Below are 17,633 nucleotides of genomic sequence, written 5' to 3' on the forward strand. Positions count from 1 at the left end.
ACAGCATACACACCCTTATGACGTTCTGTGGAGGTTCCATGTTCACTCTGCCCTTACGCAAGTTCATGGTGTAAATAAACTGCCACAACCAGGTAGTATGTTGGATATATCCACACCAACAACTGACCTTCCATTCGCATTCAACTCATGATGTGAGGGCCAATTGAACACAGACCTCCACAAAAAGCGACAAACCTTTCTTGGTTACCTTTATATATTATTATTATTATTATTATTATTATTATTATTATTATTATTATTATTAAAGATTTGAGAATTCAATGCTGAATCTGAGATCACAAGAAAGGTCAGACCAACGAGTGGTAAGGACAGGGAGAGGGGGACGTGAATAGGGTTGGCAGACGTTCCAGTTTGAAATGAAAGAATTAACTGTCCCGAAAAAGGATATCGGGACACCTGTTCGTCCCGGTTTTCGTTCTTCAGACTGAAAATAGATCAACCTGCATGAACTAGTATGTCTCAGCTAAAAACGTAAGGTTTTCAGAAGATTTGTGTAGTCGATTAATTTTACTAAGCAAACAGCAAAGAGTTTGAAAATCACATTCATTATTTCGTCCTATGGGTTGTTCAGGTTTCAGATAATAAAAATAAATAAATAAATAAATATTCAAAGAAGTGGGGGCATATGTTTTGGCAATAATTTCTTGAATATCATTTTCAATAGAGAAGAAAGTCTTTTTTCGGTGATGGGTTTTAACTGTTAGTTATTTTATAGTTCAATCGGCAGCGCAGAACTGCTTTACAGTATTGTTTGAACTTTAATTAACAGTGGCGATTCTGATCTCAGTCGCTGCATCTTAACAGCATTTAAACTGTCTATTTCGTCCTGTATGTCATCTTCTGAGAAACAATTTTACAATCAAAGCGTTTTATCAAGTGTATACATATCTTTGCAAGTTAAGTGAAGTGAATTTAATCTTTTCTCGGTGTAGTGTGAAATCAAATTTTCAGTAATTTTCAGGTTAAAATTCCGTAACAACTTACTCTAGCACAAGAAGTAGCAGTTAAACACATAAAGGCACATGTCTTGTTTAATTTTGGTACTAGACGTTTTCTGACAAACTTTTGGAGAACCTGCGTAAATCTTTAAAGATATTTATTTTTTGTTTATCGTTCTGAATTTAGCGTAAATGTATTTTTTTCTTGCTAAATGCTAAATTTGTATTTCTTTTAGGATAGGTTTCAGACTCAGACGATGACGCGACAACGAAAAAAGTATCTCTTGAATCATAAATGGGAGGGTGTGTCATAAATACGTGCAATATATAGGACGTTAAACACAACAAATCAGAATTTGGAATAAAGGACACCAAGCAGCTCTTCTTCTGTCATATTTTCACATTCTTTACACATCCCTTGTCAAGCTTGTGTTAACTGTGTATAGAGTGAACTGGAAAACTGTGAATAGTAACATGGAGAAGACAGGTACCGGTAATTAATTCATTCTGACCAAATGAGTAGGAATCCTGACCTTATATATAGCCTGAGATTGGTGTCCCGATTTTTCGTTTACTAAATCTGACAACTCTAGGCGTGAAGTATGTAGAGTTTATGAAGGGAAGCCCAGGTAAATATAGTTAGAAACCACTGCTCCAGTGTAACCGGAAACTTCCACTTTCAGTTTGAATATTAACCTACATACAGTAGAAACGATCAGATATAGCTAGAAATGGATTTTTTTTAATATGGCTTCAGCGTCCGAAGACCCAAGTTTCATCTCTAACTAGACGTTAAGAGATCTACTACGACCAGTTTCAGTATTGAGTTCGCATAGTTTGATAGTCTACCGTAGTTTCACAATATGAAATGAAACTGACTTATTACTTTTTAACGGACTGAAAAATAGTATAGTAACTATCATGAAATACGAGCACATGCTGAATGCTAAATGCATATTTTTATGGATTGTAACTTTATGAACCTTACTCGTTAATTACTTTTCCCTGTTGTCTTCAAATAAAAGACAACGAATCGTGTTTTCTCTCTCTCGTTGTTCTTTCCCTAAACGCTCGGAAATAGTTTGCTTTAATGACCAATTTTTTAACGGAATATGTTCTCAGCATCTATCTATCTATTACTAATTACTACCATTTCTTTACTTTTTTCTACTTTTTAATAATTATACATATGTAAAGATACTTTCTTTATCATTGCTTATCTCTTCTGTACACTCATTGAACATCCCATCCCATTAGTTTAATTTTCCTCCAGTAAGCTCTATCTACTTTCAACTTTTCAACATAAACTTTTCAACTGTGAAACTGCATTCCAATATGGCGCCTTAGCCCTTCTCGCTGGTTCAGCAGCTAGCGCCTCAGACGCACAAGGTCCCGGTTCAATTCCCGGTGGGACAGTATTCAAATCTGAATGCATTATGGTGATTCGGATTCCATCTTAAACTGTGAGTCCGTATCTGATATACCCTCAGAGACGCTAAACTTCAACATATAACAATAATATGGCGTCCAATAAGAGGATTTTTATTTCTTTTTTATTAGCCCTTCCTACCTAATGAAATTTACTGAAGCTTTTTAGCTTATCTTTATTAGTGTTGTGTGATCTTTTTACAATTTTCTGATAACTTTATAAGTATAAATAGTTAGGATAAGGGGATTCTAACATGAATATGTGAATCGAGGGGAAAATATTTACTTGATGGTTAAGAGCAAAAGCACCTTCAAGAACTAAATACGTACTCTCAAGCTTTCGAGACTGCCAACTCTCCTCAGAAGATAGAAAGAAGAAAGAAATGAAAAATGAAATTTTTAACGTCCCACGGTTATGCCGGTTAGGCGAAAGGAGACGGTGATAATGAGAAATGAGTGAAATGGTGGAATGAAGAAAGTGGGAGGAAACGGGAGAACCCCGAGAAAACCCACGAGCACGGTGTTTGTCCACCACAAAGTCCACACGGCGCGAGCTGGGATCGAACCAGGGACCCCAAGCACCGGAGGTGAATGCTCTACAGAAAGAAGAAAGAAAAAGACATAGAGCATTAATTAGAATATTGCCAACTGTGACTCTTAAGCGGTCATTCTCTTTCCTTCTTTTCACCCCAAAAGTTTGAAAGGGTGTATTCAATCTTTTCAGTGCATTCTGTCCACAACAATTATGTATGTACATTTTATTTTTATTTCACAGAGTAGCATGTAGTACTATAACATCGAAAATTCAGTAAGACATTACAAGAATTACTAAAGCATCAAGAAACGTTATTTTTATGAGAAGTGAATTAATCACAAAAACGGAACTGAAATGAAAAGCGCAACATGAGAACCTCTTTCTATGAATACACGAAGACCTATAAACAATACTTCCTTTCAGGTGTTCTCAAACATACAGAAGGATATACACACCAAATTCAGAGGGTTAAACAATCACCAAGCAAAACCTAACTTAAACGATTTGTTGTCAAAGTTTTCCTAATCAAGAAAAATAATAATACAAAAACCATACTGAATAAAGGTTCACTTAATTCTTTGAATAATTAATAGCGTAATCTTCGAACATTTTCTTCTCATTAGAAATATATTATTTTATAATCCGAATTTTCCTTTCCTCTTTCTCCTTTTACCTTTGAAAAAAAAAAAAAAAAAAAAAAAACTTGCTAAATTATTGGATGAAGTTCGCCTACTCAACATTTTTTTTTCCTTCATATAAATACTTTAAATTGTCTTTCTTTGCCAAATGTCTTACAAGCACTGTGTTATGAACATTAGTTACGAAATTATTCTGGAGACAACAAATATAGTCTTCAAGTAATAAAATAATTGGTGACATAATAAGATACGATAAAACCGATATATCTTGAAAAGAAATCACGCAATATGACATTTACCAGGCTCTCACAGAACGTAACTCTATTTGAAACTGGCATGTGGAAATTTTTAACAGAATAATTGTGTGATTCAAATAAATTCGCCAAAATTTGATTTGTGCATACCATTAGAAACGTGCTCAGTTTCTTTCACTTTACTTAAGTTGCTTCTGTTTGTTTGTTTAAGTTCAATGTCTCTTTCCAGCATCGAGGCTATGTGGGAGTGGATCTACAGTTTAAGGTGAAATCCAAGCCACTGTAATACATTTCAATTTTTTAATGCTCTCTCACCGGAAATCGAACCAGGGCTACTTGCACAGGGATGTACGCGCTAGCTACTACACCAGCGAGAAGGGCTTTTACTTAATTTGAATTATGTTATTTTATATCATCTACGATTTTATATCATCTCGTACCATGTATTACATTAATTCAGAAACCTCATATCTTAACAATTAAACCTTGATGAACTTACGTAATATTTATACCATGTTGAAGTACGATGCAGTAAAACAAATAAAAATGTCAACTATGAAATGATAAAGAAATACTCACCGAAAACATATTTCGACAGAACTCATCTTTCACTAGGCTCAGAAGGGAGTTATATTTACCAATATGGTCAGCACCAATTTCCAAAGCTACTGTAAGTAGCGTTAATCCAACATGGATCATCACTTCTGTGTTCTGTTCCAATGGATTACATAGGGAAATCAAAAAGCGAAAAAGTTCTCGAACACACACCAATCCATAGGGAACCAAAGGAACTGAACCTGAGTAAATATATGAAATAAAAATTGATATTATTGTGACTTTCATTTCTAATTTAAACTGAAACGTATCTCGAATTTAAAAAGAAAAAAAAAATAACATAGGAAATATCTGATTAGTAATTTGGATAGTTTAAGTATTCTGTCTAGTAAAAAATGATGATAGACCTTATATTAGAAAGTTTTAAAAGCACAATAACAATTTTAAAATATTTCTCAATGACATTAGAAGTACTAGAAAATGTTAACCTGTGACAACAATCAAGAAAATCATACAATGATTACTGTTCATTATCTTATAATTTAAAAGGCAAAACAAAAAGTAATATTTGCAATCCTCAAGAATCCCACGAAACTAAATGAATGTTTCAACATATTGAAGTAAATAGAAAGGCCTACTCCTTCAAAGAATGAACATCGTTCAAGATCTGTTTTAATTTAATTTTTCGTCCTTGTTAATAAAAATTAACAAACTCGTTACAATCACAGTTTTCCAGAGTTTCCAGTTTTACTTCAACTGGACAGCTAACGCGAAGCGATTATTATACAGAAAGAAAAGGCTTACTAACTTCAAAACCATGTCGACAGGAGAAAAAAAGAACGCTTCATCAATATCTAATTGGAGCGTTGCGCTATAGGAATAAAAGATAGATACAACAAAAGAAGATTAAGACACAACAAATAGAACCTTTTTAAGGTGTGGTGCTGATGTAGAAGGCCGATGTAGATGGTACTGATGTAGATGTGTACCCCGAACAAACACGGATCATCATGATGAATATTCTGCCATTATTAAAAGATAACTTGCTTCAATTGCGAAGTTTGCATGCACTATGGTTTTCTGTTTTAATACTGTCCATCAACTACAGCCTCTTTCGTCCTTCTCTATTTATCCTTACATAGTCCTAGGATATCCCTTATGTTATATTTCCTTCTCACCCAACGTCCCAAACAGTTTTTCTTCCTCTTTCTAACTACATCTAAAACTGTTGTTTTCTCGCCTACTATTTCTAACACCTTGTCATTCGCTTTCCGTTAGTTCGTTAATTCTCTCCACTCTTCTTCACACTCACATTTCCATAGCCTTTTTTCATCGCTTTTGCGTGGACTCATACAGCACAATACTCCACACAAAACATTTTATGTCTTTTAATTAACTCCTTATTCCAAGATCCCATAACACAGAATATTCTTCCCCGTAAATGCTTCTTTCGCCATTCCTATCTTTATTTTATTTCACGTTTGCACTTAATGTCTTCACTAACAATACGACCTAGGTGTCAAAAACTACTTACTTATTTTCTCCTCTCCTACTTCTATATTTACCACTAACGGCTTCGTTCCAATTACTATGATTTTTGTCTCTCTAATGTTCATTTCCATCCCATATCCTCGGCAGCTTTTAAATTTTCAAACATTTTATTAATATTCTTTTCAGGTTCCGCAACAAGCGACATATCATCTAAGCCGTATACACCTAACTACTTTACTTCCTATTGGTATATACCGTCCTCATTACCTATCTCTTCTAGACAGATATTAAATAACGTCGACGAGAGACATAATCCCTGTACAACTCTAACTCCGCTTAAAACTGCACTCTTCTCTGTCACTTCTTTCCCTATTCTAACGATTACTTGTTGGTTCATATATAAGTTTCTTATGAGTCATCGATTATTCCACTTTAATCCAACCTTTAGAATTTATCAACGATTCCCAATTCACCCGATCAAAAGCCTTTTCTAGATCAATAAACACAGCATGCACCTTTTTCCATAGATCTTTCACCGATTACGCTGACCATAACCACAAAATGGTGTGGTCAAAGCAATATTTAGTTGTAATAGTTTATCATAGCATACGTCTTTGTTCACGTACAGTAGAAATAATGGTCCCTGTGTTTTGTCGTTGAAGAATAACAGTTGAAAGACAGTGTTTCGCATTCAGAATCCATCCAAACAAAATGAACGTGCTGTCATACAGTTCCCACAGTGCTGAAGGATATCATCCGATGAAATGTTTCGTGAAGTGAGGGACGTGTATGGTGACGTATGAGTATCGAAACCAATTTAAATGGTCAGGAATGTTTAGGGAAGAATATGCAGGAACAAGTAATTATTCCCGCCCTGTCAACATCATGTTGCTACCACTGAGAACAACCGTACCAAGGTGTATGAGCTATTCATGCGATTAGACGCCTGAATATTCGATCCATAGCAAGCAGTTCAACATGAGTTACAGTATTGTCCTTAAGATTGAAAAAATCTGGGGTATCATACAGTGTGCAAGCAGTAGATTTCCAGGATATTTACAGAGGAACAAAAACGTAAGGCATGTTTCCTTGAACATCTGTCGCGCTAGCAATTGGAGGGGTATGACTTCTTGTTACACAATGTTGCTGCAAATTAATAGTGGTGATGCCATTTTGAACTAAGTCCAACATCTTCTTGTATGCATGGAAAACATCCTTCATCTCCGCGCCCAAGAAATTCAAGTCACAAGCGTCTATAGAAAATGTCATGATTACCTTTTCTTTGATTGTCACGGACTAATCATGCTTGGCTTCAGGAAACCACGAGAAATAATTACTGCTGAACCTACTGTGCAACTTTGACCAATCTTCACACATCCAATACAAATAAACGGCCTGGATTATTGACTTCTGGGGTAATTATGTTACACGATAACGTTCGTCCCCATATACGCGACGTTCACGACTAGTTCCGAACATTCAACTGGAAAACGCTGTGTCATCCTCTCTACGGCCCTGATCTTTCCCATCTTTGGTCTTCTAACGGAGGTGAATGGTCAGAAGTTTTACTCAGATGACGAGATGAAGGTCGCTGTCAGTCAATGGTTCGAATGTCAATCTTCTAAATTTTACATGAACAGTATTCGTAGATTGATCATACATGAAGCAAATGTTTGAACGCTTACAGCAGCTTCTTCTGAAGCACAATGCTGTGAGACTCGTCATAGATGCCTTTACATTGTGTACAGAAAGTGGTCAAATACAATTTGTATATTCACAAAAACTGTCTGCAAATTGATTTCAGTTGGTTACATTATAAATTACTAATAACTTACCTACCTATTGAACTATCGTTAATATCATTTATTTTCAAAAATGGGACTCAGTTTCATGACCTGACTGCATGATAAAAGCATTATAAGACAAACTATCGTCATCTGAAATTCAACACCGCATATCTCCTATTCTGGCGAATTTGAGTTTTTGACACCATTAGAATCAGTATAGGATGGCACACAATCTGGCTAAGTAGTACACCTATATAACGACAAATGGCTCTGTTATTCCTTCAAAGTAATACCTCGTATAATGAGGCTGAAGCTAGTTTTTAAACAGTTTTTGTCTCTTCTGTGAAATTTGTGAAATGTTACTTACGCGGTACTGAATCTCAGATGACGATATATTCTTAGTCATCAAAAAGACAGACTATCTCAATATTACTAACGGAACATATTTTCCTTGAATTATAGGCACTAAACTTCGATTACATGAAATACTTAACTAATTAGCTGTAATGCCTAAAATTTTTATTTAATAAATATGTACTGCTAGAAACTTAAAACAGAAATGAACATTTATTTTTGATAATTCATGATTACACTAAAGCAAGAAAAAGAAAAGCAAGTACTAATGGCGGCTACTTTGAATTACTGTACATATGAAGTAGTTAGTCTATTTAAATTACAATAAGAAATTTTACTATGTCATCTTTACACAAAAAGATTGGTTGGTTGATTTGGAGTTACAGTCTCGTTCAGCACCGAGGCTGTATGAAACGTCGACTTACAGCTTAATGTGGAATCCGAACCACATGAACTCTTACAGGACATCGTAGCCGGGTCTCCTGTGTCGAAGACACGTGCGATAACCATATAGTCACAAAAAAGTTCTTTACGTAAAAAGGAACAATGCATAATTCTGATTCTGTACGGTGTTATACAAACTAGATGAAATTCCGTTTTCTTCCCCAAGTCCTTTATTTAGTCAGCAAGTCTGATATTGAGGTTTAAAGAAGATTAAAACGAGACAAACTAAGTACACGTTCGTTGACAACTTACGCCCCGAGAAAAACTATACATTCTACAAGGTAACTTTCTGTGACTTCTTTGCTGTGATTCTCTGTGGATCAAAACATTGATTTAATCATTAGCTTTAGAAAAAGGAATGTGCAATCTACTATATCTTAATACGAATATTCTAAAATATTCGTATTAAGATATAGTAGATTGCACATTCCTTTTCCTAATATTTTAAGTTAAGAAGCTATACTGAAATTTTTAGTACAAAAATACATTAATCTGTCAACTGAAGATATAAATATTTTTCACTTGTTTACTTTTTTTACACATAGACGTATTAAAAATACTTCTGTCCTTTTTACATATTTCAGATATTATGTATTTGCAAAGATATTTTCATCAAATACCCTGACCTTTATACAAACATAAGCACTAGATGTGTAAGTTATACAGAATATGATTATGTTAGGAAGTATAGGTAAACATACCATCTTCGCCAACTTGGGACATAAACCTCACACCTCTAGGATTAATATATTCGTGAGGTTCGAACGATCCACTGGCTTCTTCCTCATCTGGAATTGATTCAAGAGACCCTGCCATTTGAGAAACAGTCACTGACTCGCACGGAGGTGATGCTTCTTTGGTGTCCTGTTTCTCATTCTTACTGGTAATAGGTTCACTATTTTCTTGTGTAACAGTTTCTACAACCGAAATAGTTCCTTCTTCTTCTTTAACACTATTTTGATTCCCATCTGGTAGAAACACTTCATTTGATTCTTGCGCGGAATCACCAATGCTAACATCTTTTTGACTCTGGGGACTATCCGGAAATCCTAAATCTATTACTACAGAATCTATAGGATTCGTTTCGCTTACACTAGCTATAGATTTATTAGTATCATCACTTTGAGACACCACAGCATTCGGTTTATCGGCTGAAGTTTCAGCATTATCTGTCTGTTCACTAGTTTTACTCTTCGAGTCACTTGCTTCATCTGCAACACTTCCCTCAGAACGGTCACATTTCTCTTCCTCCAGCACTGATGAAACACTTCCTTCAACTTTAGAGCGATCTGTTATCTCTTCATCACCAGGAGTTCGATGAATGTTCCCTTGCATATCGACTATTTTTCCAGAAGGCACAACTGGAGTGGTGGCTAAATGGGACTTCTTCGTACCATTTGGCACCTTATCGACTGGCGTAGACACTTCTTCACTCTGACTTGGTTTAGTCGGCAAACCTTCAAAATGAAAATGCAAAAAATAAATAGAAACGCACTATACAACTTGCACGTAAAATACAATACTATCATTTATCTAACAGATAGTTATTAAATTCAGAATAAACTTCGTAATTTTTCTTATCATTTAATTTCAGGAAAATTAAACTCTTAAAATTTGAAATACACAATAAATTTTAGTTCGTAATATTAATATTCAGCATTGTTACCCACCCAAATACAAACGTTGTTCTGCACAATATATATATACAATGATCACTTACGATCATTATCTATAACAGAAGTGATGTACTGCCGCGACAGAAAACAGTATATCATTGTCGTCGGTCTTACTTACAGTTCAAGCTAAGCGAGAAATGACCCTCAGAAATTCGTTTTGCTTTTAGGTGCTGCTAGGTTTCAGCATTACAGGCCAATTCTTTACGCGGCATATTAATGGAAACTGGGAGTAGAATTGACAACAAAGGTCCTTGTCTTACTATAGAAGAAAAGTGGCCAATAGTTTTCACTTATCTCACATTTTGCGATGCAAGAATCCAGCTTTCTTTCCCGAAGCTGCTAGATCACCAGAAAAAAACTGTTTTCTGCCATTTTCTTTAGTTGTTTCGAACTTTAAGGTTCATGAATTACAAATCTAGTAGTTTCCCAGCATTGGCATTCTTTTTTATACATTCCATTGTTTTTGGTTAAAATGGAGGAAGAAAATTAATGTTTGGTTTAGAATGTAAAATAAATAAATAAATATAACAGGAAAAAATATCTTGATTTATGCTACAGAAATGAAAGTTTACTTCGTGCGCTGTATATTTTCAATTCTTCGTTTCTTGACAATATTATTAAAAATAAATAAATATATAAACTTCCACATTGGGCACATTCAAGACTACTTACAAACTGTTCCTTCCTTCTACATATAATTGTCATAATGCCTTTTTCCATTTTACTTTTCATTATTGCACTTATTCATAGAAGAATTATTGTTATTTTGTGACTACGTAAATTACTAAAATACGCAATAATAATAATAATAATAATAATAATAATAATAATAATAATAATAATAATAATAATAATAATAATAATAATAATAATAATAATAATAATATACGAGCCTATACATTCGAAAGTAGATGAGGATACTATTGGTTTAAAGAACATATTTTGGCACTGATGTTGCAAAGGATGGGGTTCTACCAGCATATTATGTTTTCTCAAAGCTAATTAGTTTCTTTCCTGTACCTAAAAGATAATTATTGAATTTAACTACATTTTGTATACTCCATTTAGATTTCAACTGTCTTCAAAAAGCAAAAATGGAATCAGAAGGTTGTCTCTGATTCTAACAGAGGCCTATAGTATACAAATAGGTGTCGTCAACAAGCTTGAGCTTACAAAAGACTGGCTATATCATATTGTACAACTAAGGTCATTGTACAAGGTGAAGCAGAGGACACGCATATTTTTTAAACCCCTAGTACTCAGTGACGCGTACGGGTACTGATTTCGAGCGACCGTTGGCAGACAGCTCAGACAATGCAGTTTCAGTAGCTATGGAGAGTTGGAGTGTAAAGCATTGTGTATTCGTGGTCGAGCAGTTTTATTATTATTATTATTTTCTTTTATTGTTATTATTATTATTATTTAAGAAACAATGATTCTGTGGTCACGGTTCAACATCTTTTCCGTCGAAAGTTTAATGTCGAACGTCGAGGTATAGTCCCAGATCGAAACATTATACTTCGACGGCTTGCAGCGTTCAGACGTACTGTGATGAAAAAGAAACCACCTGGTCTCCCCCGTTCAGTTCGAACTCCGGAAAAGACGTAGACAGAGTGAAAAAGGCAGTTCTTGCTAGTCCGAAACGATCCGCTAGGGACAGGCTGTATTGCTGGGTATGTCACGTCTTCGCTTCATCCCATCTTACATGATGATCTCAAATTTCACCTGTACAAAATAATGATTGTCCAACAGCTAAGTGAAACGCATTTTGTGCAGTGCAGAGAATTCTGTGGCATAATGGACCCTATTCTTACAAAAGATGCAGATGTCCCGCTATTCATGAGTGATGAAGCCCATTTTCATCTGGATGGTTATGTTAATATACAGAACTGCTCTACGCTCCAACGTTAAATAGCGATTGAAACTGCATTGTCTGACCTGTCTCCCAATGGTCGCTCGAAATCAATGCCCAACTCGTCGCCGAGTACTAGCAGTTTAGAAAAACATGCGTTTCCTCTGTTCCACCCTGTATGATTGTTCCTATGCATGGAAAGTTATGTAGTTGTGACAGCATACGCAACTTTAGAATTGTTCCTTATGCATAAGAAACAATCTTAATTTCTAAAATGCAGGTCAAAGGAAACATACAGAAGAGTTACGTAGACTGCAGAGCCGACACATAATCGACAACTTACATACAATTTATAAGTTCAAACAATCAAAAAAAAAAAAAAAAAAAAAAAAAAACATATATATATATGGAGGATATAAATGAAAACAATTACAACACTAAAAAATACATCATGATCTCTTTTTCTAAAACGCTTCATCAAATAGGGAGGAAAGAAAGGAGAAAAGAAAAGTAAAATTAATTAAAGAACAAAGAAAAAGTTTAGAATCGTCCAGGTGGGCGCCATGTTGAAATGATGCAAAGTCACGTGGAAGTGTTACCAGACCAGAAGTAGAAGGAGCTCTGTGGAGGAAGATAAAAACTAACGGAACGGATGGATCGGTAGAAGTGCAGGACACTGAAACAACAACAAAAAGAAGAATACCTAATATAGAGAAAACAGAACTGCAATAAATAATAATTTTAAAATGCTGATTAATTATTCGATATATAATTAACTTCTGAACACGCTAAGTTGAAGTACTACAATTTCTCATACTTTTTTTAAATAATTAAAAAGTTAAAAATTCATAATTAGCAAAAAGAAAAAAAAGAAAAAGAAAAGAAAAAAGAAAAAGAAAAAAAGAGGTAAGGTAAATATTAAGTGAGTGGAAAAATTAATGTAAACAATAACGATAAAAAATGGCTCAGATTGTATAAGGGTATGAGAAACAGAGTGCTCTCTGACAGGGTGGTAATAGAAGTGTTTTTCCACCTTTATCTGAAGAATGTGGAAGAGTCTAGGAGGAGGATTTTGAGGATATTTCCATGATAGGTGTGGTCAAATGCACTGTTGTAACGAGTTATGTGTTCTGAGACAGGCAAATGGAGAATTGAGTGCTGCATAAGTATGTATTGGGATTGCTGATGTGAAAAGAAAAAGGAGGTTATTTTAACGTGGTTTTTGTGTTCTCAGCGAAGTTTCTTGCATGACTGAATTGTTTGATGTTAAGGTTGAGGAGGTAGCATCAGCTGGCGAGATGGTATTGATGTAGTTGTTGAGGAACAATGAGGTGGAATTGATACGAGTTCCCCAAATACCCAAAACATAATGCAGAGAACGTCTTATGTGGTACGTGTAGGAGTTCCTGAAGTGGAGTGGTGGGTCTGATATGAAATGAAGTGAAATCTCCCACAGTGAAAGTTTTACTTCCCACGGTTATGCCGGCTAGGCTAGAACGGTAATGAGAAATTAATGCAATGGTAAATGAAGAAAGTGGGAGAAAACGGGAGAACTCTCAGAAAAATCACGAACAGGGTGTCTGTCCACCATAAAGCCCACTTGGCGCGAGCTGGGATAGAACCAGGGACCCCACGCACCAGAGGTGAATGCTCTACCATTGAGCCACTGTGCCCCATGTGGGTCTGGTATATACATCAGTTACGAGATAACCATTTTCAAGACTGACGTCGATATCCAGAAAGACGGCAGTAAGGCTGAAGAAAGGTTAGGTGAATTTGACTGTCCACTTTTAGTTTAGGAGCTCCAGGAATTGTTCCAGTGCTAGATGGCAACGGGTTCATATTGGGAAGATGTCATCTATGGATCGAAACCAGTAGGCAACGAAAAGATCATGCAGTGTCCCTAATGAACATATTCATTATTAGGACACACTAGGCAAATTAAAATAGGAATTGTGTTGTTTTTTTACGTCCGAAGTATTTAGGAATTCTTCAAGAGCACTAAGGTTTTGGGATTTTGGTGTATAATGCAGCTGACAAGTATAGGTTGGTACCGGGAAGCAAGGTTAGGTGATGAATTGAATAATAGATACGCAGTGAGTTGTGTCTTGAGTATGATGGAAGAACTCGACGTGAGGTAGAAAGTGGTAATCGAGGAAGGTAGAGATGCGTTTGGTAGGACTACCAATACTGGAAACAATAAATTTTCATGGGTTGCCGATAAATAAATGAACCTAATAACCATAACTTACTTACCTAGAACAGTTACTTGTGAATTTCGAGTTTCCTTTGAACCATTTACAGAATCTTTGGAAGCTTGAAACGACGATTCCACAGGTTTCTGGGTAATTTTACCCATTTTATTACGGGAAGACGTTTTGCTTTTCCGTTTTCCTCTTGCCGGATCAATGGCTCCAGCTCGCATTTTTAGTTTCTGAAATAGTAATTAAACCAATCATGATAACCAATAAGCATTTAAAAAATACTTCAAAAACTACCCATTAATAATGGTATGGTCAACGATCTACTGACAACATATGATGGAGATGAAAGTTTATTTCACACGTTATGTAACAGGGTACAATAACATATACTGGCTCGGAGATTATGCTTGCATGAATACCATTTCTCTACTATGAGACTATTTTGCCGATATATATATATATATATATATATATATATATAAAATGCTCTTTCGAAATTATCTTCAAATATTTTCCCTGTTCTCTCTCGTGTTCCCCAAAGCAGTATCTTTGATTCTTTCTTTTTCCTTTTGTAGATTACCTCCTCTCCTAACTTGTATCATATGATACCATAGTTCTTTTATTTGCTGAGAACCAACAATTATTTCATCACACAGTGTCACTATATACTATCGTTGAACTTTAAACGACTATATGTGATCTCTAAAACTTATGAAATAAGTAAACCTTGAAAATAAAACTGTCAATTTTTTCTACTCTTACAATTACTATTTAAGAAACATACAGTATTAAGGAAATTCATATTACTAAAGTATCAATAAAAATGAACGTTGGTGTGTTTTTGATAAACTTTTGTTCGCTGTGCTGAATATATCTCCATAATAACGAGAAGTGATATGCGATTATTTACGCTTCTCGAGAGATTTATTACAAGTAAAAACATTTTTTTTTTATAAGATACGTTTTATAAAACCATTTTTCTTCCAAAGTTGAGAACAGAATTTGGAATATCAGTGCGCAGCATAAAACAGAAAACATTTGATATGTTGACATTTATATTCTGACTTCTCGTTGCAAATTCGCTCATATGATGTTACGATATTTCTCTCTTCAGGATACGTACTGGCACTGATTGATTAACTAATATACTTTTGAAGACAGCCAGAAATCACAGTCTGTTGATTTGTACACACCAAAATTTTTCACACTTCTAATATTCATTATTGTCTATATCTATAATAATCTGACTTCAACTAGTGATATTTTTAGTTCCATTTAACTACTAGCATTTTTTTCCCTTAATGTCTATCTTTCCTTATTTTATTATTTTCGTTTCTAGAAATGGTTGTTGTTTTACATTCGTCGCTACTCATGCACAATTAGTTGCTCTTTATACACATATTATAGCACTAAAATTCCCCCAATAATTTCGTTAAGATTGAAGGTGAAATCCTGTTGAGGAACAATAGTGACTGACCAAATTAGTTTGTCTTGCACAGAAAACATTAAATAAACATTCCGAACTGTTTTGATTGTACCTTTTCTCAATGCAAGCATCTTTTAGCATTTTTAAAAACTTTTCTGCTCTCCTTTTCCACATTTTATTCCTACGATAATTAAACCCGGAACATCGATCATGTGCGGTTAATAAGATAGAGTGTAGTTAATAATATAAACTGACTACTTTAGATAATAGTCAACGACGATACTCTCATGAAATGCATTTAAACATTGTAGAGGAGAATGGCATAAAACTAATTTTTCCTCTATTATAAAATATCTCTAGAATATAATATAAACAACAAATACCACGGTTTTAATGTATACCTATAAGCTCATGTAATTCCCCCCCCCCCCCTGGATGTCCCTTGTACTCAATGAGTTTTCAGACAAATTTCTCTTTTAAAATTCGAACTCTTTATGTTACTGCACACTGCAATATTGAGGTCTTGCCTATAGTGTTAATGCTCGACCAAAGGTTACCTTACTAATGACATGCTGAAAGAGTTTATCTGATTTTTTCATCGGCCCCATCTGGTGGATTTAGATTCATTCTTCTTCGCTTTCGCGCGTAATAATAAAGGTTTGCAGTCGTGTAAAAAAGGTTGCTCCATGATTACTTTGAAAGATAGAAAACTACGGTTTGTACTGCCTTAAAGTAGAGATATTGGTCTTCCATAAAACACACATAAAAGCAGGATAATATTTTCGCAAAAGGGATTTTTAAGATCTCGAATGCAGCGATCAAAAGTAAAAAAATCTGCCAATTTCGAAAGCTTGTAAAATCAAAAGTACTTGAAACCATAGGATGGAGTTTTCTGTTCAAGAACTATGGTTAGAAAGGTTTTCAGAAATGAAAAAATATAGCTGGAGTTAAAAGTCTTTCATGCCAATTTTTGGCTTCGAAAATCAAAACTTTTGAAAAAATCTCTAAGTTGAATTTCTCGAAAAGCGGAGCACGAAGAAAGTTGAAATTTTGGCCTTACGTACTCCTAAATGTAATATTTAATAAGCTTTTTCTTGGTAAGGCTCAATCTTTACCAGCACCCCTCGTAACGCATATTAATGCACTTCCAAAACTTCCAAGCTTCATTTTATTCACTGATTAATTAAAAAGAAAGAAAGAAAAAAATACTTGCGTTATTTAATTGAATCGAAATAAATCGTATAAGCAAAATTGAGAGTGTGGTATCCACAAACACAATCAGAAGGGTTTTTACGTTAATAAAACAACATCATACCTTCATGCCATTAGAAACTTATTATCTTTATAATGCTTACCTTAAGGTTAATTGGAAACCTAACGTCCTCTGAAAAATGTGGAAGTCTGGAGAACAGAAATTGTACCATGTCTTTAAGAGAATGTTCAGCTGATTTTCTCAACAATTCTGAAAAGGAGAAAAAAAATCAGCCATGTCATATATTAAAATTGTACTACTTGCAAATCAATGCGACAAAATGGCAAATCATACCTAAACACTGAAAGGAAGAGGAAAAACGCTATCTTCTAAACCAGTCAAAGCATAATACCTCCAAATCTGGCTGTTTTGAGTTCCGAGCATTTGCCTATATTTAATTTATTTATACTTTAACTGAAATGTAATACGTCCAAAATAAAATCTTGAAAAATGGTAAAATACATTTAGTAAAACAATTCTTTCATCATGCAAATTCAAAGTGAAACTTTTTCTGAAATAACAATTTGGAGTTACCGTGTTATGGCCAAATACCCTAAACTTAAACATATAATTTCTGCATTTGTTTCGTGTAACTAGAATAACAAAGGAAATAATACGTTAAGGTACTGCATATGTACAAACAATAAAAATAATGATTTTCTTTCAATGCATTTTTATACAGCAAAGGATTATAAACTAAGAGCGCATTAAAGGTAAATAACTATTATAAACGAAATAATCTTATGTTTCGAAGAAATTCCGAGTTCAATTCGAGAAC

The 17,633-nt window shown here is 34.6% G+C and overlaps 1 protein-coding gene across 5 annotated transcripts in view; it reads right to left on the reverse strand.

Annotated features, from left to right (window-relative positions):
• Positions 1-17,633, reverse strand: part of garz (Sec7 domain-containing protein garz) — a 170,047-nt gene that overhangs the window by 123,572 nt on the left and 28,842 nt on the right. For all 5 annotated transcript variants that reach the window (XM_081759312.1, XM_081759310.1, XM_081759311.1 and 2 more), the window contains exons 7-10: positions 16,959-17,065; positions 14,230-14,407; positions 9,147-9,902; positions 4,394-4,611 (exon numbers count right to left, since the gene is read on the reverse strand). In XM_081759312.1, coding sequence (XP_081615438.1) covers positions 4,394-4,611; positions 9,147-9,902; positions 14,230-14,407; positions 16,959-17,065 — 1,259 coding nt within the window. The remainder of the gene's footprint in view (positions 1-4,393; positions 4,612-9,146; positions 9,903-14,229; positions 14,408-16,958; positions 17,066-17,633) is intronic.

This window comes from Thermobia domestica, chromosome 5, assembly GCF_964235325.1.
Source record: "Thermobia domestica chromosome 5, izTheDome1.hap1.1, whole genome shotgun sequence".
In the NCBI taxonomy this organism is placed as follows: Eukaryota; Metazoa; Arthropoda; class Insecta; order Zygentoma; family Lepismatidae; genus Thermobia; species Thermobia domestica.